This window comes from Eleginops maclovinus, chromosome 8 (genome assembly GCF_036324505.1).
Source record: "Eleginops maclovinus isolate JMC-PN-2008 ecotype Puerto Natales chromosome 8, JC_Emac_rtc_rv5, whole genome shotgun sequence".
In the NCBI taxonomy this organism is placed as follows: Eukaryota; Metazoa; Chordata; class Actinopteri; order Perciformes; family Eleginopidae; genus Eleginops; species Eleginops maclovinus.
The window spans coordinates 11,907,705-11,935,353 of NC_086356.1; the positions used below are offsets into that span (position 1 = coordinate 11,907,705).

The following is a 27,649-nucleotide window of genomic DNA, read 5'->3' on the forward strand; positions in this document are numbered from 1 at the left end:
AAAGAATAAATAAAATAATAATGATGTTCTTATCTTTCTAATTAAGCCACACACACACACACACACACACACACACACACACACACACACACACACACACACACACACACACACACACACACACACACACACACACACACACACACACACACACACACACACACACACACACACACACACACACACACACACACACACACACACACACACACACACACACACACACACACACACACACACACACACACACACACACACACACACACACACACACACACACACACACAGGGTTTTTGCAATTATAAATTAAGTCCTTGCGCAGAAGCTTACCAAACTAATAACATTACCGCTGTTTATCTGAGGACGATGCACAGACAGAATGTCTCCGGTATAAAGAAAGGTATTGATGTCTCTTTTCACAGAGCCGATTGATGTGAGTGAGTACCAGCACCGGAAACTATCATAAAGCCACACAAAATGGCCTCGATGTCTTTATTGTGCATTGACTGGCCTACAAGCTAGGATATAACATCAGCTATTAAATGATGATGTAAGATATATTTATCAAATACAGAATGTTATTTAATTACCTTTTGGTGGCACCCAGCCATGGTTAGGCTGGATGGAACTGTTGTATAATATGCTTAATATGATGCATGTTTAGAAAAACTGTTTATATTAACATTATTTAGTTTAAAAATGGTCCCTTCTTTGAAAATCTAGCCATTTTCCTTGCATATCCAGCAGCAAAAACCAACCATTGGTGATTTTTTAAAAAATCTGTAACAAACAAAAAGGGTAAGCATAACCTCCTTATGAATGTTTCATCAGCTTTTTACCCTTCTGAAGGAAAAATGCATGCAGTGCATGCAAATGATCCAAAGCTACATTTTTAGGCCACTGAAGCAACCTTCAAACTAGCTGCAAACATTTAGCTCAGAGTTTCCTGTGGCTGAATATGTTGAAATGAAGAGTTTCAGTGATATGTGATAATAAATAATAAACCTATTATACTTAGTAATCAGAGGTGCAGTGGCAGTTAAATTCACTTCTTGAATTTTTTATCATACACCAATGACAATGATCATTGTTTAAATACTGTGTATGTTTTCCAAGGTGCATGACAATAGTTTCAAGTAGTGAAATCTGAGTTTACCTGAAAATGTTGCCATCCAGTGAGAATAACAGCATGGTAGCCTGTTAGCAGATAGTCGTTAGGCTGGAGGGATTCACTGGCCATGATAAGACTGATCCTGCTTACATTTGCATCCCAAACCAAGGGACGCATACCAAACAAGACAATCTTTTGAGGGTTACCGTTCCACCCCTACATTTTGTCCACAGTAATATACAACAGTCTTTCTCCCTATAGAAAATGTAATAAGCTGTGTTGTGTTATGGGTGTTTGCAACCTACGTATACAATGTGAGATTCCTGTAAATATCTGTCATGAGAAGTAATTTAACACATTTAAGTTTACAGTTGGTCTAAACCTACAGTATATAAATAATAGTCTTCAGTCATTGGTTGAAGGTGAGGGTTTGGTTGATTCAGGTTTGTTGATTTTTCTCTCCTAGCCCATGTTGGAGCGAAGAAAAATGAGTTTGTTCATTTCCTCAGTGGTAACCTGCTGCCTCCTCTTCATAGCCAGGCTCTGCTCACACACTGTCACACATTCGTTGCGTATGCCCACAGCGGGCACAGCGAGGAGCCACATGGCCAGACGGGAAAGCCTGGAGAACTTCTCGTTCACTGCTGAGCTCCAGTACTGGAAGAGGTCAGGTGTGCCTTGGAGAAGAGGCTCGGCCAGGTACTGAAAAATCTCTTGTCTCACTTGGCTCTCATCACTACCAGAGGAGGAAGTCCCCCTTATGATGCCCCCATTGTTTCCCGCTCCCTCTATGCGGCTTATTTTAGGGGTTGGTGGGCCATCAGTGTCCCGCTCTTCACCACCTCCTCCTCCACTCATACCTCCATCTCTGTTTTCAGCAGCCATTTCACATGCGCGGGAGATTATGTCTTCATGTTGGTAGGCGGGCACCGAACACAGCTTGACCTGCGGGTCCAGCACCATGGCAACCTGGTGAGCTCGTTCCACCTAGTGACAGAAAAAAATGTCAATGCAAGTTATTCTGAAAACCAATTCTTCATATGTATTTGTCCTATAACAAGGCTCTCTTTAGTATGGTTTGGAACTAAGCAACAATCATTTTTGGTACCACAATGCTCTTAAGTTGGCATCAAATGTCTGGTAAAATCTATGATTGTGTTTGCTACATTTTTATTGGTTGAAATGTACAGATATTCAATGGTATTCAAGCAAAATTTAACTAAATCTATTGGCATTAGTAGATTTTAGAAAGAAACCCATCTGTATTTGTTACAGTATATAACATGATTCTTTTTATTTTGACAGCACCTTAAATAATAAACGTTATCATGGTTTAGTACCTTGAAGTGTTCCTTAAGTGCTTCGAGAAAGTAGTGGCAGAGTTTGCTAGCCGTGCCGGTTCCTGCCTCTCCAGCTTTGGATGTGAAGAACTTCTCCAAGCGCAGGTAGACGGGAAGCACCTGCTGTAGGGTGGGTCTCCTCTGGCTGCTCAGCTCCAGAGCTGCCAGGCGCAGAGGTGCCAGCAGACAGGCCAGTGTACCGAGCAGATGCTTGTTGAGACCTTGGAGGAGTGGAGCCGTGGTCTTGTTGCGTCCATAAGCCTCGCAAATCTGTTCAAAGTGAGCATGGACCTGAAGAAGAGCTTCAGCCGTACGATCCCAGCAAGGAGGGTTGGGACATTGTGCAGGGCCGCCCTGTGGTCCGTCCTCAGTTGTGCTTGTGGATGTTTTGAAGTACTGCTCCTCCCGAAGGGACAGCGTGGTGGAGGAGGCGATATCTCGGCACGCTGACAGAAGCTCAGCCAACTCATGAAGACCTCGAGCCTGGAGGCTGCGCTTCCCAAGAACAGCCTGGACCACTGCCCCGAGTGAACACCCAGCGCATCGTAAGCACACCTTGCTCCGACCTCCAGCACCCAGTGGGGATCCCGCTAATCCTGCTGCCCACGCTTTGGGCTCAGAAACATACACGGTGCGTATGTCTGACATCACAAACTCAGACAGCACGTTTTGAACCCAGTGGTGGACTTGCTCGGGCCCCTCCCTCAGCTCAGCCTCCCTCACACCGAGCACATAGCGCTTCAGTCTGGAGCCCTCCACCTGGTAGGCTGTTAGAACATAGCAAGCATCTGGGCCTGATGTCTGGGAGTGGCAGGTAACGGCGATGCCAAGAGAAGCATTGGAGCCGAGAGCACACGTGACTTTGACTTTCACTTGGTTGTACATGCGGGGCAGCTGGCGCAGCGCCAAGGCACTCATGTTGCCGAAAGCTTCACGGGTGGAGTAGGCACCATGACGGGCTCCAGTATCCACCAGGGTCTGTGCCAACTTCAGGAAGTCTTTGCTGTTGAGCACATTCAGCATGCTCAGATCTGAACACATTACCCGTAAGAGGCGCTCAGCCACCTGCTGTCGTTCCTTCTCAGGTAGTCCGTTATTGTCTGCCAGTGCGCACAGCAGATGGGTTGACAGGAAAGCAGAGTGAAACATTGACAAGAAAGATAATTAGTGGTGATATTCTTTTTATGTTGATATAATGGCAGAAAAGACACAGTCTCTTTAAAAGGGAAAATGAGCTACAGAATCACAGAGAATAATGAAGAAATGGTAACAAACATGGCTTTGTTTTACACACCAGATTGACTTACACTAAGCACCATTTATCTTGCTATTGCTCTAATGCAAAAGAAAACTTCACAAGTCATTAAACATAATGATTCCATGTTTTCTATCTGTCTGACAGGGGGGGGTGGGGGATTACTACCTACCTACAGCAGAAAGCGAAGCAGGGATGTTGCAGTTATATGTTTTGCGTCTTAAACGCAAGGCCAAAATAATCATTAATACAATTGCAGATTGCTTTATCAATTACACTGTACAAAGAGTCCAGGGGCTTTAAAACACTCTTTAATTATATTATTTTTCACACTATTGTCAAGTCTTTTATATAATAGTGTTCTATTTTTTTTCGTCTCTCTTTATACTTTGCTGTTACAATTAAAATGTCTTCTTTGTGGGACAACTAATGGAAACTTTTTTTCCCCCAATAGGATTTGGTTGTTTGACTGCCATAATAAAAACATATTGCTGACGGACTAAAACGACTACATTTCAGGTCGACTGAGAAGTCAACCACGGCTGAATCCACTAATCTCATTTTCAGGGGGGAGCCTGGTGTGCAGTAACTATCACAGTGTGAGATGTATGAAGGCGGTTGCAGTACTTACGGCTGACAGTGTGGTTCCTATGGGGGATACTTTGAGGCTGGATTTGTAGTTTAACTACGGAATGAGCCGGACCCTGAGAGCCTCTCCACAGCTGCTCTGGAGGAACGGAGGCTGAGGAGAATTTTGGAGACTCCCCTTTGGTGTGGTTCTCGTTGTCAGCTGAGGAGATAAAGACATTAACGTCAGGCGGAGGCCACAATACTCTATAGTTTTAATGGAATAAGAGTATGATAAGCGTTTCAAACTTAGAAAAATGTTAAGATTTGAAAGGAAAATGATGATCCATAACCAAACAAATAAAAATAGTTGACAGCAAAAATGTATTACATGGTTTCTTGGAGTCTATTATTTACATTTGTACATCAAAACCAGCAGAGCAAGATTAAGAAAAGATATGCGACGGATTTGTTTCCTCAGTGTTTACATACGATCAGTCACAAATCTTGCAGTTTTTAAATGAGGTCAGTCTCACAGCAATAATTCTAAAGCAAGGACCCAAGGGCAAAGCCAAACAGTAAGATATCATCATCAGTGTAAATGTATTCCGTATCCATTGCACAAGCCTGGATAACTGTATTTTAGGCTGTCCAGTGGAAAATAGTGTTTCCAACTGCATACAGGGACGGGCCACATGATTCATGCTTAAGAGGGTAAACAAACTGCCCTTTAGTAATGTATCAAATAAAAACTGAATATGGGTGTTTGCTTGCTCTCCTATTTGTAAGATTTATTTTGTTTTATAAGTCTGTTAGCAGAAAGAGTCATTCTGTCATGACTTTGGGATGTGTTTGCTTAAGTTTGGAATTAGTCTTTATTTCTGACATTGTATGTACTAAAGGATACTTAATCTGAAAAGTAGATAAAGCACAACTGTGTATATTAAATGGGACATGTATGATGCACTAAAGCTTTAGTAACAAAACTTAAGAGCGTCGCATTCAGCCACCCCAGAACCAGATCTGCAACAACCGTGATTTTAACAATATACGTCTTGGAACATTAAAAGACATAGGCTAAATTCTCAAGGTTTAAACACCTATGACTCAATACGCAATTGAGGATTATGTGCGATCATACAGCTGTTCACATACACTGCAGCCACTGAGGGTGTGTTCCCATTCTGTATTTGTTTCACTGTCGAGCTTATCATGCATCTGTAGTCGTGGACTCACCAGCGTGGGACTGCATGTGCTCCAGCAGGTTGTTGTAGAACTGGAACTGGATGCCACAGGCACCACATGTGTAGGGTTCTAAAAAATCACAAGGCCCAGAAGTGCATTGACGCTTTGTTGGAAAATAAATGAATACACTGTGCATCCGTCCACACTCTACCCTCACTTATCCATGCTTTTGTGATAATTACGGCCTAAAGTGACTAAATTTGCAGCAGCACTTAAAAAGAAGTTACTCTGCAAATAATACAAATAAATATCAAAGTCTAAATTGTGTATGTTGGGGCGCCTATATGAGGATTAAAGTGCTGGTCAATGTCCCTGGTTTGAAAACCCTTTTCCATAAACAACAACAAACATAATACACACATTGTGAACATGTCAAAATAAAAGATGTATAACAAATGTGTTGAAACAGCTTTTCCAGGCATCGTTGTCTACCAAAAAACCTTGGTAGGTAAGTCTGAATGCAATGCAGATTTGCAATATGGCTAAAGTTCTGCCTAAAAACAATGAAGCTAAATGCAGAAAATCTGTTCAATCATAATGGATCATAGAGAAACAATTAGTGCCCCAAAAAATTAAAGCATGCACGGAAAAAAAAGAAAGGTGGAATGAGAAGGCAGGATGAATATTTTCTGCTGTGAGCAGGTAGGTGGGGCTGGACTCACTCTGGCTTGTAGAGAAGGCGCTGGCCACCAGAGGGCTCGGAGTTCCTGCAGAGGACAGGGAGGGAGATAAAGCCACAGACACAGGAGGTTCTCAAGCTTTCATTTTGTTTATTTAATCACTCTGTTGTTTATTCAGTCAGTGTCTTTAAAAAAACAACGGGATTTGCAAAAGAAAACTCTTTTTTTTATATTGATTGGTTTCAAACGTACCAAAACCTTACAGAATTCTTTATCAGTGATTATGTAAACCTTATACGGGCAATTTAAATACTGCATCGATGCCAAGGATGTATCGATTGATTCCAGCACCATTCAAACTGAATTTCTTTTTTAGCAAATAAAAAACAGAGCAGACAGAAAACTCTAATGAGAAACAAACAAGACTATTGCAACTTTTGTAGAACATCTTGTGTTTTGTAGGAAACCAGCTTAAAGACAGAAGCTAAACATGTTTTTTAGGGCTTCTGAGTCCCTTTTTTAAGTTACCGCTCTTGAATGTTATTGTAAGAGCAACATGGTATTCAACAAGGTCTCAATTGTAATTGTGCGAGTGTGGAGCGGAATAACAAAAATAATAATAATAATAGAGTTCATGGACTTGAGTTTTATATAGTAACAATTGATGCAAGGTAGGTCACATAAACCTCTTTACACCTTCTACTCCCCCTCCATCTCAATTTTCAGCCCAGGCATTAGCAGCAAACAAAACAATGTTTGCAGAAGCACTGTTTCCATCTATACTGACACTGACACACACCTGCTGTTTAGCAGGACTGAAAATACCTTTTACTGATTGATCAGAAATGATACATTTCCTGCCAAACACACACACCTCCAGATAAAATAAGTGCATCAGTGCTCACCGCTTGAATTCTGCGAACTGTTTGTGTCGACCAGACTAGACTGAATTGCACTTTCCAGTTTCCGCCTGAATGGAATGTCTGTAGGTAAAAACAAAAAGGAGAAACACTGAGTGAAATGGCCATGGTGTAAACATGTGGATAATATTCTTGATTAACTACTTAAACCAAAACAAAAGTTACTACAGAGAGAAAAAGTCAATGACATGCGATTTATTAATCTCAGTTTTAGTTTGGGGCATTCAAATCAATCACACTAACAGCCTTGACAAAAGGAGCCAAATGTCCGCATTACATTTAAATATGGTTTTAATTCCTCCTCTTCATTCCATCTTTTTGACCCACTTCTTAGATGTGTGTGCCATGCTTTAAACAGTTATTTATGGCAGAGCGCAGAAAGATGGAGAAGGGGGGGGGGGGGGGGTCATGCAACACAAAAATTAGCACCACTTTGAAGAAAATCTATAAAATATGACGGCAGGAAAATAATGCTGGTGAAGATATGCAGCTGAAATTGCCTACAATTTATGAAGAAAGACTAAATGTGATATGTTAAAAATTATAAAATGCAGATCTTAGTGTTGGATTTTACTTTGTTGAAGTAAACAAAAAGTATTTAATTGAGGTTTTATTTGTTTGTGTATTTTACTGGATAAAACTGTAAAAAGATTACCATTTTATCAATAGAACATCTGTGCGGACCTGTATTCAATTTCGATTCATTGTTTTTGAACATAATTTGTAATGTTTTTAAGGTACTGGTGGTAATAAAATAAAAAAGCAGTAATATGAAAATTAAAAGTGTAATTAACCACTCCCTAGAGGCTAACACTCTCCAGCAGAGTTACCACAAATACACTGGAAGGTGACCCAGAACCTTATAGCAGATCCGGTTCAGGTTTAACATATTTGAGCCATCGTGAGGCTCATATGAATTTCACTCACGCCGCCACAGCATGCCTGCGATATTATTGTGACTGTCCCTGCCCTCAAACCCAGCCGCCAATATCTGAGTGAACCCACTGACTGCTATTCTGTGGTCCTGTGGGCGGGAGTCACACTGCCATTTCAAAAATACATTATTCAACAGAGCAGGCGATAGGTGTTTAGTTCCTGATCAACTTCCCTGGGTTGTTTTCCCCGTTTTATCAACATCAATCTCAATTTTGACCCGACTCATTTCAAACAATATTACATTTTGTCCAGTTGACAATCTCAGCCATTTAAAAAGCATTTAAGTTCTACATCACCAAAAATAAAAGTAATGTTTATGAAGTGTACGCATTATGCTTGGGTAAAGATAAAAAAGCATACTGCTATACTACACATTGCTACCAATTTTAATTAGTCACCATCCAGAGCATGAAACGACTGTGGGTGTGTGCTTTTAAGTGTGTGTATGCGTGCGTGCAAAGAATCAGCATTTGGATTATGAGCTAATGAGGCCTGAATGTTTTGCTTTACATTATAACAAAAAAATCCACTGGAATATGTAGGATCATTTAAAAGAATACTTACGTTTTATCTTACCAGTTTGGCTGGGGGCAAATTTACTCATATCCATGCTGCCACATTCCTGTACCCGAGATGTCTTCAAATCAAAGGCGCCTGTAGGATGGATTTTCACAATCAATTACAATTCAATGCTCCAATTTAGACCATTGACATCCAATCTGACTATACGGTTGAGCTTCACAATAACTTAACATTGTAACGTCTGAAAACATAGCATTAAGATGTTGGCAGTGCCTCCACTATGTCTTTTTTTAAGATGATATATTTGTAGAAACCAACAGAAATGCTTAAAAAAGTTCCCATCCTATATGTTGTGGCTTTAAGCGATAAATAAACAGGCGTACCCATCGGTGTGTGAAGAGCAACGTGCTCCTGGTATGGGTTGAAATACTTGTACTGCTTCCCGCAGAACTCGCACACATAACTCCCAGTTTCTGCAAACAAGAAAACACACAATCAAACCTTTCATTTCATCAAAAATCCACGTAAGTGGTAAAACCTGTATACATTAATTGAGGTGAAGTGTGGGGGATTCAATGTGTTGAATTAAATAACGCTTAAAGAAACAGAATCACTTGGTTAATCGTGTGTTATTTCACTAGGAAGCAGAAAACAAGATGTCCTACTAGAGTGGAGAAGACGAAGCTGGTGATTCTAATCCTAGCTGTCCCAATTAAAATCTTACTTTTAGCAATTTTTTCATACTGAAGTAAATAAAAACACTCCTGCAAAGTGTGCCGAGCTTCACCCTATCCCCCAATGAGTAGAAGTCATTAGTGCAGTGACAAGTGCAGGCTTCCCACCTGCGTACACTGCCAATTGAGTTTGAAGGGACACCCGCTGCCGTCGGTCGGACCCGCAGTCTCTGCGGAGGTGGGCGAGTGCTTTTTCCCCTGCGAAGGAGGACTTTTGGACTCATGTTCTGAAACCTTTCCAGTGTGGAGTTAGCTCATATGCGTAGTGTTATTGGCTAAGGTGGTTTATTACAAACTGTGTCCAATGTGCTGAACTGGACACAGGTGGACCTCAAGCTGTCAAATGTATGCCATGTTAAAGAAAATGAATGACGGAAGAACCTAAAAATCAAGTTAGACTTTTAATGCCCCCTGAGCAAATATGTCAGATTTACCTCTCTAAAATAGTCATTGAAATTTAACCTAAACAAAATTAATCAAATAATTTGGAAACAATAAATTACAGTTACCAATGATCCCAATTTAATCTATTCCTTCTGAAGGGTTTAACAAATAAAAAAATGCAATTAGCAATTTGATGCCTAAGCTTCTGTATGCAATTGTCACCTGCCCTGGTACAGTGGAGGAAATAAGAATTTGATCCCCTGCCAATTTAGTTAGTTTACCCACTTACAAACAAATTAACAGTCTGTGAGTTTTATGGTAGGTTTATTTTAACAGTGAGAGACAGAATATTAAAAAAAATCCAGAAATTTACATTTAAAAAAAAGATATAAATTGATTTGCGTTTAATTGGGGGAAATAAGTATTCGATCCCCTTGTAACCAACAAGAATTCAGGCTCCCACGGACCGGTTAAATAAGTCATGTGCTGTGGATGTGGCTCAGCTATGCGTGTTCATAAGAATGGTTTGCGACAATGAGTGTAAAAGAAGAGCTGCTGACCATTTTGCCTTTGAAAGGGCACACAAGAGGCAGAGATATTTTTCAGGTTTTTATGGAATTCGTTAGTAAGAGCAAGTTGCCCTTCTTCAAACTCATCTCCATTACAACCGATGGGGCTCCAGCAATGATTGGACGTACTGCTGGGTTCATTGGATTGTGCAAACAGTCTGAATCTTTCCCGGATTTCCTGAATTACCATTGTATAATTCACCAGCAAGGGTTGTGCGGGAAGATTTTAAATATGAAAGAGGTGATGATGTGGCTAACAAGATTGCCTGTTCTGTTCGGGCCAGGAATCTGCAGGGGCGATTATTCCATGCGCAACTGGAGGAGACCAGGTGCAGAACACACAGATCTGCTGCCGCACACACAGAGGTACATTTCTGGAACGGTTTTCTGAATTGTTGCCCGAAATTAAAGAATTACTGAAACGTTCAAACCATGCTGAATATGCACAGCTAGAAGATTGGATTCAGCCTTTCTTACTGAACTGACTGAAAAGCTCAATAACTTGAATCTAGAGCTGCAAACACATCATCAACATGATCAGCTCTGTGAACACCTTTAAAAGCAAGTTACAGCTGCTATCAAGCAGGTTGCCACAGTGTGATCTGCGGAACTTTCCACACATGGACACAGAACTTAAGCGTCAGGGCAAAGACTGTGCGGAGCTTGAGAGTGCACGTTATGATGATCAAGTGTAAAGCATCTTGTCAGAATTTGACAGGCGCTTTTCTGACTTTGCATCCATTGAGCCTGTTGTCAGTTTTCTGTTTTCCATTTGCGAAAAATACAGATGTGAATTGTATAACGTCCAAAGTGGCATCACTCTTCAACCTGGATAGCGGTGCTATTGAGAATGAGATCCTCACACTAAATAATGACATTGAGCTCAAATCAAGAGCTACACCTGACACAAATGTCCAATTCTGGAATCTAATGCAGAAAGAGAAGTACCCCAACCTCAGACAAACTGCAAAGAATTTGACTGCACTTTTTGGATCAACATATTTGTGTGAGTCTGCCTTTTCACATATGAAAATCATTAAGTCAAAATACAGATCCACCATGACTGATGACCACCTTGCGGCCTGCTTACGGCTGGCACTCAGCTCCTACTGTCCGGACTATGAGAGACTAGCTTCCTCCTCTCAGTGCCAGAAGTCCCACTAAGGTAGAGAACCACTTTTCCAACTTAAATTAGGCATTGTATTAATTGGGTTGTATGTTGTTGTGTTGTTACGGGCCAGTCCTAAGCCTACTTGTGCTTATTCTTTGCACGACGTACATTTACTTCAATAAATGTATTATTATTGTTAAAACTTGATCTTTGTGTCAGAAAATTGTGTTATTATATAGGTGCACTATTAATTGTGGCTACGCTATGGCTTTCGATATGGCTTTGTAGATCTCGACACACTATCAATTTTAAAAGTAGATCTTGGTTCAAAAAAGGTTGGGCACCCCTGCCCTAAGGCATGTTTTGCGAGGGGATCAAATACTTATTTCCCCCATTTAAATGCATATTAATTTATATATTTTTTGTATGTACATTTCTGGATTTTGTTTTTGTCTAGGTCAAAGGTGACGCCAAACCTCCAGCATTACGCCTCGCAGGCCGCTGCTCGGCAAAGAGCATCATGGGAAATCTTTCGGCTCTTTGTATGGCACAGACAGAAAACATCACGACCAAAGACCCAAAAATAAATCTTCTCTTAAAAACTGCTAAATTCTGTCTCACTGTGAAAATAATCCTACCATAAAAATGACAGACTGTTCATTTCTTTGAAAGTGGGTAAACTAACTAAATTGGCAGGGGATCAAATACTTATTTCCTCCACTGTATATGTGTGGAACTAACTACTGTAAGTGCATCAAACAGTCTTACTTGGTCCGATTTTCTGGTAGGGTTCAACGGGCTCCTCTTCTTTAAGGCTGTCCACAGGTACCACTACCTGTTCATAAGGATCTGGGAGAGGAGGGCGAGTGAGGGGAGGAAGAAATGGGAGATTAGATTGTGTAAGAGAGTAATAAAGGGCATCCTAGTCTGAATTTACATTCTAGTAAGAAGTTGAAATGATTGACATTTTGGGGAAAATTTGGAAATATTGGATTTTATTTAGCTAAACTGAAATACTAGTCTGTTTGAAATTAGCTTTACATAAAACAGATTATTATTAGAGTCTGATTTTTGTGCTAATTAGATAGTCTATTCTTTCTTTTCTTGCAAAAAGGCCCTGTTGTTTTGTTACACTTCTCCTCCTTACTATGCTACTCAGCTTTTGAGGCTGCTGCAGGAAGTAGAAACTCTGGTGACAGTGTGAAATGGAAAGTTCACTTCTAAATGGTTTTCCAGATCAAGTCTTGGAGGTGTCAAAGAAAAAATAAATTGCCATGCAAAGTGTCCAAACTCCACGTTACCATCGACTGCATGCAGGTCACGGTGCTCCTGGAAGCAGCTGTAGTATTTATACTTCTTGCCACAGATGTCACAGGAGTAACGGAAGCTATCTGCAGATGAAAGATAGAGAGAAAACAACATTGTTTATAAGGATGGATTTTACTGAAACTGACAACCAGTATTTTTTGGAAACTGGGTAAATAATAACCTAATTATAGTAGAGATACATTGCTTTGGTGTAAAGTGTACAGTACAGAGGACAGTGCAAAGCTAAAAAATGACCAGATTGAAGGAGCCATTGCTGGTACAGCGACTACATTTTCACTAACGGAGCCCAAGAACACATACGTTTAAATGTATAGAGATTCGGTTTCATTCTGCCATAGAAAAATAGTCCTGTTTTAAGTCATTGTGCATTAGAGAAAAAAAAGACAAATTACTTAACAAATGTGCTTGAAATTCATTGATTGAAAATCCTTGACTGCATCGGGACTGACACACAGAGGGAGGCTACATGAGATTAGATAAATAGGACAAATAGGAAGATGAATCCCTGGGGGGAAAGTGATAGAATGGGTAATAATGATTTGATTAATTTTAGTTTAGAGTGACATCTTCACACAAACAAAACAAAAAAAATGTTATCTGTGTATGCAAAACAATGTTAATTACTTTAGAGCGGCATTTGAAATTTGAATGAAATTCAAATAGTTTTAAGTAGAATATAAAGTAGAGGGCTTAAGAATTAAATGGGAAATTGTCTTTCCATTTTTATTTAGATCTTGATTCTAGATACTCCTAGCAATGATTTTTGATCAAGAATACTAATCTAAAAGTGTTTTCACCCAAATGCATTTCCATGTTGCTCCATGATCAGAAGTCTATCAACTTGTCATGACATGTCTGTAGAAGTATAAGAGTGAAAGGACAAAAAGGGATGCAGGTTGATTGGTCTGCTATTGCTAATTGTGTTGCAGTGGGAAGCATTGTGCAGCCAAGTGGCTGTTGAGAATTAAGAACACTTTAAGTGCCTCCTGGTACACCAGTCCCGTCTGATGCCGATCTGTTGTGTAAACAGCACGGCATACAGAAACTGCAAGACAAATCCTCCTTTCTCTGGTAGTTTCTAATTTAGTCTTTGCTCCTTAATATGACTTGTGCTGCCCCAGCAGAAGGCCCCTCCCCTTCACACCCATGTGAGAAATGTTTTATTGTTTAGCAACTTCTGAATTTCTCTCAACTTCCTTCTGATACTGATAATTCAATCAGCTGCTTCCTCTGGTGAATTCCTAGGGTTATTACAAAGATGCCTTTAAACTGTACAAAATACATTACAGCAGAAAACAAAATATTCTGCTCTGTATTTATATTTTAAATATCTAATACATTCTTCACAATCAAAATTGATGCTGGAAAAATATTTTGGAAACCTAGTTAAAAAAAAAAGCATTCGAGCAGTTTATATGCTTAATTGGTCACAAGGAAACACAGCTACAAAAGTGATTATTAGGGTGCCAAACTGTAATTGCATGTATAACACCTCAAGGCTCCAACACATATTCTATCATTTTGCCACCAACTGACGTGATTAAAACTATTTTCTACAAATTAGTGACTTCCTGGCATGTCTCGGTGTAATTAAGCTCACGTAACCTGATTGCTCCAAGCATAGGTGAGCACACATTCTGAGTAAATCAATAAGTTACGACATAGATCATTGGTTATGGATGCAGGATGTTAGCAGGTTGGGCTTGGGTGTGCACTGGCTAATACACAGGATAGTGATGTGACAAAACAAGACCCAAACAGACCATTTTTTTCTCTTGTGGCTTTTTAACAAGCTCAAAAGATATTTCAACCTTGAGTGTCCTTTGATTTGGGTATTTCATTAAAAATGCAAGCGATTGGATGTTGTAAGTTGCCCACTGCTTTTAAGAAAAACAAGCCTAGGAGAGTCTTGCAATTATTCAAATGAAAATGCAAACTGACATTTAAAATTCACTATCATTTGATACGCTAAAACCATCACATATTTCACATTCAAATGCCAAAGGACAGTTTGCACTTTCATTCTCTAGTTTAAGCTGCATACTGCCTACACGTTCAATGAAAACTGAGAATGCAGAATCCATTTTACATTTGATTTCACAATCAATATGATGGGGGTTTTAATTTGAAATAGAAAATGCAAGGACATCTGGCAAATCATTGCATTGGACAATCAGATATGACAAATGTGAAACCCTGTCCAATAGTATTATACTGTTCAGTGTTTGTGTGTCTGATGATTTTTAATAGATCCATGTTCCATAAATCAAACTACACTTCCTGCCTCACACTCTACTTTCCAACAGGTACCTGAAGCTACACCCCCCTACCAATCCCTCAATTTTTTTTTTTGTAAAACGCAGGGCTGTTTTTGGCCCTAACACCCACTTAGTCAGATCTACTCAAAGTTTGTTTGAGTTGTGCTCCCAAAATACTCTCCTCAACCAACACAACACTCTCCTGTTTTTCAGAATGCTCCTGTGCCCACACTTCAACAGAGGGATATTTTACAAGCCATACTAACTGGAAAAATCTTAGCTTATTATGCGTTTTCCTGGATTAATTTCCCTCATTTGGTTTTAAAATGCAGCAATGATCCAGAGAATGTTGCTATAGTAACCAATCATTAAAAAAATAGTCTGGTGTTAAGCAGGCTTAAAGTCAAGGTTATAATAATCCCATCTCTTCCCTGTGATGTCCTAAACCTGAGCTTTTAACATTGTTTTGAACACCAAAATATAGCACCAATTTTATTCCTCTTAGAGAAAATCAGTCTATGTATTTCTCTATATTCATTCATTGATAATAAAACAAGTCACACTTTGCCTCCACTTGTTTTATCTGTACTTGCTGACATTTGTGTGGGTTGTATTGAATAAATCTTATGAATTGTCATGCTCTCAAATATAAAGTCTAAGTATTTGGTGTCAACCAAAAATGCAATTCAAAGAAATCCTTTGAGTTTTTTGATTTGTTTGTTTTGGCCAAGAAGCCTCTCTGGCCGACCGGTTACAGTCACAGAGCTTTTGGTTACACTGTTTGTTTTCCTCATGCAGTTAAAACAAATGACTGTAGTTCTGTCTGCATCAGGACGAGTCTTTCTTTCCTCCCTGCTATGTAGATACTGCTTCCTTTAAGCGACGTGCACGTTCATGTAATGATGGTTGGGAGTGTCTGTAGGATGCTTTATAAATAACTCTCAAGTACTACTCTGAGGTAGGAGTATTTTTAGTCCTAATCAAACTTTCACCGTGAATCCTGGGAGTGATTTTTAGATGCCTGATAAACACAGGCCCTGGCAGTTGGTATACAATGGAATAAAAAGAGCAACATCCCCGAACCCGCAGGCTGGCATTTACTTTTAGACGTAGTTTCAGGTTATCCTCCCTCAAATAAGAGGAACTGACGCTCTTAGACAAACAACATTGTGATATTTCAAACATTCGGTCCACACATTACATCATTGTGCCAGAAATGTTGAGGTAAAGTCGGATGCTGCCTCATAGGTACCTGGTTTTAGGATGTCACCTATGGGAAGGCGGCTACAGTGAGGAGACAAGACTGATGGGAGAGAGGAAGGGGGACAATGAGGGTAAATAATATGGGGTTAAGTCTGCTAATTCAAATAGAGACAAAGGTAATTTCAGCTATAAGATGTAGTGGATTGTTTTTATCCAGTTTCATTTAAAGCTAACATATATCTAGTGAAACATAATGTGTGTTAAATGAGCCAGGTAGGAAATAAACAGCTTGTGCTGACATGCTTTTAAACTTGTGTGTTCACTGGTCGGGTGTGCAAATGTGTACTCACTGTTGGGAGTCTGGGGTAGACCATCTGCAACCATGGTATCGGATTCTAAAGTGGAAAAGAAGCGGGTGGGGGGTGACAGACAGCCTTAGAGAAATCAGTGAATACATGAATGTGAGCTCACATCTGCTCGCAGCTTCGCACCACTGCTAAAATTGTTATCTCACATTAAATCAATGCTGAGGCCAAAAATCTAAAATAAATAAATCAAATACGATTCCTAGCCAAAACAGGACAAGCATGACTCATTTAGAGGAAGTGAATCATTTGAGGCCGATACAGTCCAAAAGGGGAAAAACACTCGAAGTCGGTTATTTTTTTGCTTAGAGACAATAGAGATGTTTTTAAATGTCTTACCTCTGTGTGCTCTGACGTGTGTCTGAAAGCAGTTATAATACTTGTACTTCTTCCCACAGACCCCACATACATAGGAACCTGCATGACAAATCAAAAATTAATGGTATTATCAGGAGCACACACATTTCAGATTCATTTATTTTCTCAGATATACAGACTGAATATACATCGTCCAATACTTCTGAAAGTACCCAAAATATTAACAATAATCAATTAATCTTCTAAAGCTCAAAGTAAACTCCATTTTCTACTGACATTTTACAATAAATTACATGTTTACTGAACCCTAAAGAGATAAGACCTTTATTCAGCTTTGACTGGAGGGAAGAATAACTAACTGCTTAATTCATTAAATATAATATGAATGTCAGTGGCATCAAGACCGGGATCATGGTCAAACAGAACATTTTGTTATCATATTACATTGATTCTTATTTTGTTTGTCCTCGAGACCTCAGATAATGTTAAGGTTAGCATTGTTATTTAGCCAAGCAGACAATGGATGCTGTCTGTTGCTCTATGTCAATTTAATTTTGACACAAACTTAAATTACGGTATAGGTCGAAAAACACAGAAGTGACCCTTCAAGATTTCAGAAGCCAATCCAACACTTCCAAATTCAATGGAATTTTAGATGTGCACACAGGCTTTGAAAAACTTCATTAAAAACATTCAAAAGGCAACAATTTGCAGTCAATAGTTTTCATAGAGGCAATTTATTCCGTAGAAACAAGTTCCATAAAAAAAAACAGCAAAATGTGTGGATTGTTGTTAGTAACCATGGCAAAGCTTCTACATTTTTTACATACTTTTTGAATAACGTGAAGTCTGTTATTTTGTCAGGAAAGATGCAAGGTCAGGGTCAAGAGACACCAGACAAGATTGCAGTCAGAAAATGAGTGTATTCATGTATATATCCACACACCTATGCATGAGTCTGTGCTCTTCGTTGGAGGAGGAGTACCTAGGGCAAACATACCCTCGGTCTGAGCTCTACGGGATCCCACTCCACTCGCCCCCCCATCATTTCCTCCAATGACAACACAGATCTCCGCAGGGTTGACTTCACCCACTTTCCCGTTACTCGTCTCTGAGGTCCCGGGCTCTTTCTTCACTGTGATGATGATGGGTGGTGGAGTTGGACTCTTGGGCTTTGTGACTAAGGCTGGTGAGGGAACATCTGGGGCTGCAGTGCCACCGTCCACCTGCTCCAGCACAGGATTGGGTGCCTCTTGTGCACTCATGACTCCGCCTCCTCTGAGCCCGTGCTTCTGTGCCAGGGGAATAAACAGAAAGGGACAAAGACTTTACTTACAACTACTTTACCCAACAAATGGCATCAATGCACAATACCAGCACTGCATGGTTATTTTGAAACCAACATGGCAGCAAATCCATTATCAAGAAAAAAAGGTTCTCTTGTCATCTGCGTCTGAAAACTATTCAAAGTGTTATAAAAAGTGAGACAACCACCCCTCTATTTCAGGTTTAAAACCCTAATATTCTAAAAGGGAGATTCCAAGACGTGTTATTGTTATGACAGAGTGGCTTTACTCTTAAAAAGTGTCCTTTGATGGCATGAATTCCACTACTCAGTGGCGCCCCAATACTGTAATTTCACAACTATCCAAATTACACAACTAGTCGTTTCAGCACAAGACTGTAAAAGGCTTTGTCAAGAGAATGTTCTCAAAATGCAACCATGCAAAGCAAGAGTTATGCCAGGATGACTGATATTATGGAAAGAGGGGGAATTGGTATTCTAATAATAGCGTACCAATACAGCCAAAAACGAGCCTTTCATAACACAACTTACTTCTGATGACACGGGATCAAAAAACATCAGCGAGGGAGGTCAGGCGTTACATGATGTGCAATAACGGGCATGGAGGTTGTGCAAGCGTGTGTTTGATTGATTGTCTAGAAACTTTATATTGGACAAGCTTAAACATTACATTTTAGACTTAACACACAATTGGAAATGATGAGTCATAAATAAATATAATCAGACGATACATTTAATGGGTAAAATTTCTATTCAAGCTTTTTCAACATTTTCATTTGATCTTTTAGCATTTTTCAGATTCAATCCATACTCTTTCAAATGTAGTCGTGTTCATTGCAGGATATGTTGAATGAATTTCTCTTTTGGTGTATTTACGTTTTAAACATTTAATGGCATTTCCAACATAAGGCATACAGCTTCAAGGAATTACCTGTGTGAATCTTTTGTGTAGTAACATTAAAAAAGGAACTATTTCATGTTATACTTTTAAGAAGTGTGCAATGTTCATTTGTGTGGACAAATCAACAGCCAATCTCAAATAGTGACTATTCATAACGTCTCGTTTACTTCATTTAATGTTAAAACTTAATGTTACAATTTTAGAACAGTTTTGACAATATTTTTGGATGCATCATTACTTTTTATCTTATGGATAAACGAAACCCCTTGAAATGTGTTAACAACAAGTACATTTTTAATGCAGGCACTCGCACAGAAACATTTTGGGTCAGCAAACTTAGTGGCCCATTTAATCGTCACGCAGCAGTGCCAACTTTTACATCCCAGCGACATCATTACCTGAATGGTCAGCTTTCTATTTTCAAGCCTTAGGACTGAAGTGTTATGGGTAGAAGTGAACTCTTGTAATGGTTGAAATGAATATGCAGTGAAGGGAACAACTACTTTTTATATATTTTTACGGTAATAAAGAATTGTATTACAGAACACACAGGACAAAAGTTCTCCTGGTGTTTGTGTCTAGATGTATCTCTAGAAATTACCCTTTAAAATGCTCGTTGCAGTCTGCAGCATCAGAGGCTCCACAAAACAACCATGCGGGCATGATACACACATTTATGAATGTGAAAACAAAGATGACATCCAATAGAATAAGTAGCACCTGTGAGTGAAAGGGACTCAATTTTAGCATGTCCTGACTCATGGAAAAGAAATGATGTAAGATTATGGGTGGGGATATGTTTGCCAAGTTATACTTATATAATAAATATACTCCAGTGCGGCAGAAGTTAAGGTTCAGCCCTGAGCAGCAGTCATGTTTACTGAGGGTATACTGGAACATTTTATTTATTGTGTCATCTATTTTCCATTTTAACTAGACCTACAGTCTAAACTGAAAACCATTTTGTTTATGGCAAAATGATTTAGTCAGTGAGTCTTTTTCAAAGGAGTTCTAAAGGATACATTTTCATAACCTTTATCTTGCTGACAAAACTATGTGAAAAAGTGTGTTTGAGTGAGAATTTTATAGTAAGACATAAAAAATACAGTAGAGCTAGGCTTCTCCGTCTCAGCATTATTATTATTATTGTTTCTTTTCCAAATGAAGCCTATGGGAATGTATCCTAAAGTCAGCAACGAGGTATCTGACATTGTTATGGCAGAATTTACAATAGCATGAAAATGTTCTACAGTGTCTATCACTCCCCACCCCTTAACGCATACAAATAGCAATGCATTAAGGCCTGCTGTCATCCTGACCTACAGCCAAAAGAAATGAACACAGCACAAATATATTTACCCTCAACTTCGATGTTGATCGATTATTTCTCACCATTAGAGGAAAGTAACAAAGTAGATTTACTCTAAATCTGTCCCTCAAAAAAGGTCTTGCTTCTTTTTTTTTACTGTACTTCTGTTGTGTATCTAATGTTTATTATATGCTTTTAATCGACTACCTTTCAGACAAGATGTTAAAAATATGAGTTAACTTAACTAGTTCACGTAAAAGAATAAGCTCAATAAATTCAACAAATTGTTTAAACCAGTGATTCCCAACCATTTCAATTCACTTATAACATTGTCTGGTTTAAAAGGACATTACGACTTTTCACATGGTTTCATTTAAATAACTGTTGGTAGTCCAAAGAGGAAAACTTGTTATTGTTTATGTCCGACAACAAATTGAAACAGATCTTTGTATAACAAATTCTTTCCACTCCGAACAATCATTTCCCAAGTCAAATTTCTTGTATGTCAGATGCCCTAAAGGGTCCTGAATCGTAAGTTGGAAACAACTGGCGTATATGATGTATAAAGAGTAGTTCAAACTAGCTACGCTTTGATTAGCTACCTTACAATGCTACCTAAAAAAGAAGAAAAAAAGATGAAGTACGTTTACATCTGATAATTATATTTTGCGGAAAACAATTTTACAATTTCCCTTCTGAATGCAGGAACCTCTAATGTGGTATTTGTACGTTTTTGTATTGTTATTGTTTTAGCAAAGGATCAGAGTATTTCTTCCAGCACTGTTAATTACACTGTATTAGTTTAGAAAACTTACAAAAAGAGTCACTGTTTACACAATGTATCATAACATGCTAACATAAGTACTCAGAGTGCTCAATAAGCACAAACTGAGAGGAATCAGTGGGTGGAAATTAAATAATGGCTCAATTAACTGACTTTTGACGTCTGTAATCAAATACATTAAGACAAAGACATATGAATATCTGAATTAGACCAATCGCTTAGTCATCCACTTTTATATTCCCGGAGCAACTTTTTAAATGCATGCCCTGGACATATGAAAGGACCCGTTTTCCTCTAATTAAAGTCAAAATGCAAAATTAGCCATCTGGCCTTCTGTTCTTTCATAGTCTGGGGCTTATGATATGCTGTAACCTGCACCATGCAGAACGAAAATCTAAAGCAGATGCACATTTGCTTGATGTTCCCGACAAATAAAGCACAACATAAACCAACTAAAATAAAAGGCAAGGAAATATACTAAATAAATGCATTAAAGGCTATTTGCATATTACTGATGCTAACATAGTAATAGGCACTAAAGTAAGAAGAGGTATGTGGCATTGTGATTTATGTCAATCTATTAAATGAGTTTGGAACAGCTGCGTATTAAATGACAATGCATGCATATTAACAACAATATATTACAGTAGTGTGCTTAATGTATCAAGAATAAGGAGGTTAGGCATAAGGAAAACATCTCTAGGACATACCTCTGTTCAGATTTCAGCTCTTTGTCGAGGTACTTAAAATAATTGGCCTATATTTGGGCAGTGCTGTGTTTGCCTCTGCTGAATAATGAAGTAAATCAATCACTGCGCTTGTTTAAACCATAAAGAAATCTAGTGCTCTAACTTGGAAAGACTTCTTACTTTGAATTGTACCTTGCATGGCCAAAAAAAAAAGTCTCTGTGCTCTGCATGTTAAGTAGACTGGAATAGAGATTCCAAATATAAAACACAAATTTGTTTAAGGCTCATGAAAATGTTTCCACTCTGTGAGGGATTAAAAATAGGAATCAGCTAAAACGGGGGATGGTGGGGGTCACTTCAATCACTGCTTTCACTGCATGTTTGTATTATCCAGAGCAAAGTCAGTGGAGGAGCAGGGGTGGACCAAAACCTGTTTTACACTAAATGCTTTGCTTTCCCTGTTTCTTTAATCAAATGCACATTTTTCTGTCCTCTGTAATAAATGTATTCCAAGATGGTGTATGACCAATGATTTCAAAAAGCAATAATGCAGAGAAATGGATAACCCCCCCCCCCCCCCCCAGACACACACACCCGTGATGCTCTGGAAAAAGAAACTGTGTCGTCTAGTAAAATTCCATCAGCATACACTCAAAAGCCCCATAAAAACCTTTTCAATCTATATGTTAATGCCACGAATTAAAATTTAATAACAAGAGATATTGAAAAGCAGACTTGAATTATACAAAAATAAATCCTGAAAGATCAGGCCCCTAAAATTAGAAATTCAGGGCGGCATCCGGTCTGCTGCTAAACCCTTGTAGGCTGGCAGATTACATTTTTGATGAAAATCAAAATTGCACTGCACACTGACGCAGGCGCAGCAAACCTGGCACTATTGTGATTTATGGATTCATTAAACCCGCGGGAGTTTCACCCCTCCCCTTTTCACTCAAAGAAATGAGATTTGCTTCGCTGAAAATTTGTATTTTCAGAAAAGCTACTCAGGCTCTGCTCTACCTTCAGAAAATAGTCAAAGAAAAAAGAAGCCTCTCTGTACATAACCACTGCACGTAAACAAGCATAATTTTCCTTGCTGCCGCAATTGACGTCCTTATGCATTATTCATGAAACCAATAAGGTTCATTTTTACAAAGGAAGAGGCAGGAAATAATATGTGCAGAATGCACAGATTTTTTTTTAATGCACCAGCCCAGACCCCTGAAAAGCCATTCCCTAGAGACTAATTTAAGTGAAACCATTTTCAGACATTTTCAACATGCCACTAAGAAAAGAACCGACGCAATATGTTCACTATGTTTAGGAAGGATGCATATTTGTTCAGACACATCTAAGCACAAATTGTGAATCTGTCATAGTACATTAACAAAGAAAATGGCTGGCATGACATCAAAGACAGGAATTGTTTGTCTAACACCGCTTACCCTTTAAACGGAAGAATTAGAACCTCTGTATTAAGTTAATGACAATTAAAAAAGCAACTATGTTTGAAACAGTGGACCAACAGCAGGCTTTGATACGATCCTCACCATGTCGTGTTTATCAGAGCCTGGAGGGACAGGTTTCACCTCTCCATCCAAACTATTCGCTCTAAGTATCCTCCGTGAATCAAAGCTTTTGTTCTTTTAAGTACAGACAGATGAGTCTGCATTCCTCTTACCTGACTTAAAATGAGACCACTCCCAGAATGCATTTTCCATTAACTATATCAGGGTTAAGGGTGTTCTTCATTGCAGCATTATTCCTGAGAGCTCTATAACTTATTACTCAGTCATTCAGGTATTCTGCATATAAACATTCCCATCACTCTCAGAGTGATCCAACCATATTGAACCCCTGACACTGGTTGCCTCCTTTCACTGTACTTTAACTGAAACTCCTGCATTTTGATAAGACTCCAAGCAAAGGTCAGAATTTACACCGAGATTTTGCATACCAACCACACAATTTCCACTAGCTCTTTTAAATTTATACAGATATGAAGGTCAGCATTAAAATTACCCACAGCAAAATGGCCTCCGCAGTTTCCCTTACATTAAAATAAAAGCAAGCCATGCAAGATGGGAAACTGTTTGCCGTCTGCAGGATTAATATAAACAGTAGAGCCACTGCTTGTGATTGTTTTTCCTGCCCTCAAATTATGCTGACATGCTCCTTCTTCTTCCACTGCTATTCAGTTCACTTTGGATAATATATTTTCCGCTTACACATTTTCCATCTAGAAATTAAAGTCCACATTGTTCCATGTTTACAAAGTAGTCAATTATATCCCTTTACCCACCATAACACAAAAAGAATGATGAGAAACTGGAAAATGTGTAGTTAATGTGTTAGACTTAAAAGATTCATGGTGGATTTAGAATATGTTTTAGTTTATCTGTTTGTCACAGACTGACAAACTGTTTCAAACTAATGCTTAAACGTTTGGGGAAATAACTCCAGCATATTCAACATGAATAAAACAAAACAGGAGCACCATTAACTTGTAGACTGCTTTAAATGCAGCATTTCAAAAAGGGTAAATTTGTATTAATTAGTATGAAAAGCACAACAGCACATTTAAACTTATTTGAATAATTTACATATCATATCAATTAATCTTAAGCAGCATTAAGACATGCGTCTAACAACGTAACATTCAAATGAATAACTAATTCTCAAAATTAGTCTCATTACAATTTTTTTAATTTCTCCAAATGACTGCCTACAGGTGGCGCCAATGAACCCCAGAATTAAAATCCTCTATCTTCCCAAAAAATAAAATTCGAAATCCATTTTGACATGACGACAGTTCCAGTTGTATGTTTCTTGTATGTCTACAATTCCTACCAAGCCCTGAAATACAGACAAAAGTAACGCTAGCGTTGTGTGAGTTTCAGGGGAGAAACTCCGAAGCTCTGCTCAAAATTTGCAGGAAAATTCACAAAACATGGCTGCAGGAGGTTTTTGTGTTTCAGATTGTTCCTCCCCTCGTCGTCCTTCATATTGCCACTACCGTCCCTTTGCAGTATCGGAATATACACTGTGCCTTTACCTATGTGGGGTAAATGTGGACAAACTAGCTGCAGAGACGACTAGTCAGCAGTTACAAGGAAACTTCATTACGAAAATTCAGTCAAAAAACATCAACAGATTAGGACTATTTCGGATTGCTTCAAAGCCTGCACCTGGTTCAGTGGCTGGCTACAGTGCGAAACACTGTCAGGTAGCATTTGCTATATAGAGGGGGCTGAAACTTAACATCAGCTACTGAAATTTCTAAATTTTAGGATTTCTAAATCAGAAAAAAGAAAACACAGCGGTCTGACATACCTCCCAAAACGATGCAGCTCATGCGAACAGGCTCCCCGCTGCAGAAATCCTCCCTCCCCGAGCAGAGGTGACAGCCTGCACAACTGTTTCCTCCAAAAAAAATTGGGAATTAGTTATGAGAAATTCCAAATGTGGCAAATTTTCACCACAGCGTTTTTTCGTTCCGCGACACGCTACGTTACATTTTGGAGTAATGGCGAAATGAATCATGAATTTGTCGAGGTCTACTTCTGTATATGCAAGGCTCTCTTTTTCTACCTCGTTCAGTGGGTTTATGTTGCGGTTCCTCCTGTAGAAATTTCGTCCGCCATACACAAGGGCAGATTCCGAAATTGCAGCGCCGGCCAGTATATTAGCCTACATGAAAAAAAAAAAAAAAGCAAAAGGAAAAAAGTCTGGGAAGAAGACAGAAATAAAATGTTGGCCAACTATAAAGTTACACAGGGAATAAAGCGCCAGCAAATTACGCAGGGGGAAATATTTTCATGTGAATTGAGAACATATTGTTTGCAGACTCTAATAACACACATTATAAACGATTGATATGGGACTATTTTATCTGATAATAGATTCTGATCAGGTTGTATTTTGATGATGTACAGTTGCTGTGTTAAAATATCCTACCTTCTTACACAGTTGTTTTGTGATGTGTTACCTTGTTGATAATTATAAATGTAAAGGATAATAGAAGTTTGTTCAAAACTGTTCAAGTTTACATTTTCTGTTCAGAACAATTAAAACCCTTACCAGACGAAATGAATGGCAACACTTTGAATTAAATGTACACATGTTAGTACAAGTAACTGAAGTAGTCAACATACAGTTTGTGCTTATGTTACCAGTCAAGGGAAAGGTTTTGGTTGGCCAACACATTTTAATTTCGAAACCCCACTCTGAGAATCAGCAATCTTTTTTTTCTTTTGAAATAGTTTAATTTTTGTTTCGACAGCGAACATCTCCATAATGTTGAAGTAACATATTATGCTCATGAAGAAATAATATTTGGTATTTGTAATAAATAAATGACGCAGGTATAGTCTCTTACTGTGTGTTACATTATTGCACTGCAATAATGCACACGATTCTTATTATTAATAATAATAATGTTACTAATAATAATAATAATAATAATAATAGCACATCCCATGAGCAGAAACAGCATTAGCCTGCATCGCCATAAATATTGGAGAAATATGTGTGTGTTTTTTCTGCATTCACTCTTTATTTATTCAGGTGTAAGAGTAAGGTGAACTGTATATAGTGAATTTCTTTGGTAAACCCATTGAAAAACCTCTGCAAACATATCCATCATCATCATCATCATCATCATCATCATCATCATCATCATCATCATCATCATCAACATCATCAACATCAACATCATCATCATCAACATTGATTCAACAAATTAATTACTACATTAATTATGTTATCAATCAATAATGTATCAAGTTTATCAGTCAATCAATTACAAATGTCAGCACTAGGAATTAGTTATGGAATTAAGAATTATGGATTGTAATTACTTTTCATAAGTGTGTTTCTATTTTACAATTCAATATAAATTTACAATGATTGCAAGTGAAAACATTTCCTCACAAAGCTCATTACAAATGTCATAACACATAGTATTTGGTTGGCTACATAGTTGATGGCTTTATTTATGAACATGTTTTTATAAGTGAAAGCGTAAAAAATGTTTTGGGTTTAACACACCTGTATCTGGAAGGTTCATTTAAAAGTAACATTTTCCAAAGGGCTTGAGAGCGACTCTGAAACAAATTGAATGTAAAATTCTAAAAAGATCAAACTGTGTTTTTTTGGGTCATCATATTCATGCTTAACGTCACATCTTTTAATCCTGGTGGAGGCAGTATCATGCTTTTTATTGCAGCAGGCCATGGAGGGCTTGTGGTGGTGGGGGGTCAAATTAATGCAGCAAAATAAAGTGAAATCTTCAAAATAAGATGCAGTCTGGATTACAGGACAAGACATTTTTCTGCAAGCAAAAACACAACTCTAAACATAAAGCAACATCTGCACAGGAATAACTTTAAAAACAACGTGTGTGTGTGTGTGTGTGTGTGTGTGTGTGTGTGTGTGTGTGTGTGTGTGTGTGTGTGTGTGTGTGTGTGTGTGTGTGTGTGTGTGTGTGTGTGTGTGTGTGTGTGTGTCTTGGTGTGTCTGGGTAAGAGTCAAACATACATTTGTGGCGGTACTTTGAAATTGCTGTTACTCACAGCCCTTATGACACTTTCAAAGCTTGAGCAGCAGCAGAAGATTGGTGAACATTTGCAGTTAGTCCACATTATGAAAAGCTGATAGAGATAATCTGCATAGGTTGATCAATGCTTTCAGATGGGTGCTTTTGCCAAACAGAACAAAACAGAACAATTTAAGCTGCTGCTGCTGCTGCTGCTGATGGTGTGATTTTTCTCTGCCACATACAATCAAGTAATTCAAATGTTTTATTTAGACTTTTGTACTGGGTGTCTCTGTTGGTGTGTTTATCGTTTCTGTCCAGCAGAGAGCGCCAACAT

The 27,649-nt window shown here is 38.6% G+C and overlaps 1 protein-coding gene across 9 annotated transcripts; it reads right to left on the reverse strand.

Annotated features, from left to right (window-relative positions):
- Positions 1-293: 293 nt before the first annotated feature.
- znf618 (zinc finger protein 618) lies at positions 294-25,465 on the reverse strand. 9 transcript variants are annotated; one of them, XM_063889558.1, is made up of 16 exons: positions 25,368-25,465; positions 25,110-25,192; positions 17,734-18,079; positions 16,809-16,886; positions 16,455-16,499; positions 16,154-16,204; positions 12,616-12,705; positions 12,083-12,163; positions 8,900-8,989; positions 8,559-8,648; positions 7,044-7,121; positions 6,181-6,225; positions 5,510-5,587; positions 4,338-4,496; positions 2,452-3,551; positions 294-2,098 (listed from the first exon to the last, which is right to left on the reverse strand). In XM_063889558.1, the coding sequence occupies exons 3-16, from the start codon at positions 18,050-18,052 to the stop codon at positions 1,574-1,576; spliced, it is 2,829 nt and encodes a 942-aa protein (XP_063745628.1). In that variant the 5' UTR covers positions 18,053-18,079; positions 25,110-25,192; positions 25,368-25,465; the 3' UTR covers positions 294-1,573. The 9 variants fall into 9 exon arrangements, with proteins under 9 accessions (XP_063745628.1, XP_063745627.1, XP_063745632.1 ...); XM_063889557.1 differs by having other exon boundaries at positions 25,110-25,199; positions 25,368-25,457; XM_063889562.1 differs by lacking the exon at positions 25,368-25,465 and having other exon boundaries at positions 17,788-18,079; positions 25,110-25,358.
- Between the last annotated feature and the right edge of the window lie 2,184 nt (positions 25,466-27,649).

Excerpts from the sequence above, each read along its gene's own strand:
- znf618 (XM_063889558.1), bottom strand. The coding sequence starts at position 18,052 with ATGAGTGCACAAGAGGCACCCAATCCTGTGCTGGAGCAGGTGGACGGT. Across the intron at positions 16,205-16,454 it reads TCTACCCCAGACTCCCAACA|TCTTGTCTCCTCACTGTAGC; the intron begins GTGAGTACACAT and ends CTCTCCCATCAG. Across the intron at positions 5,588-6,180 it reads CGCCTTCTCTACAAGCCAGA|AACCCTACACATGTGGTGCC; the intron begins GTGAGTCCAGCC and ends GTGATTTTTTAG.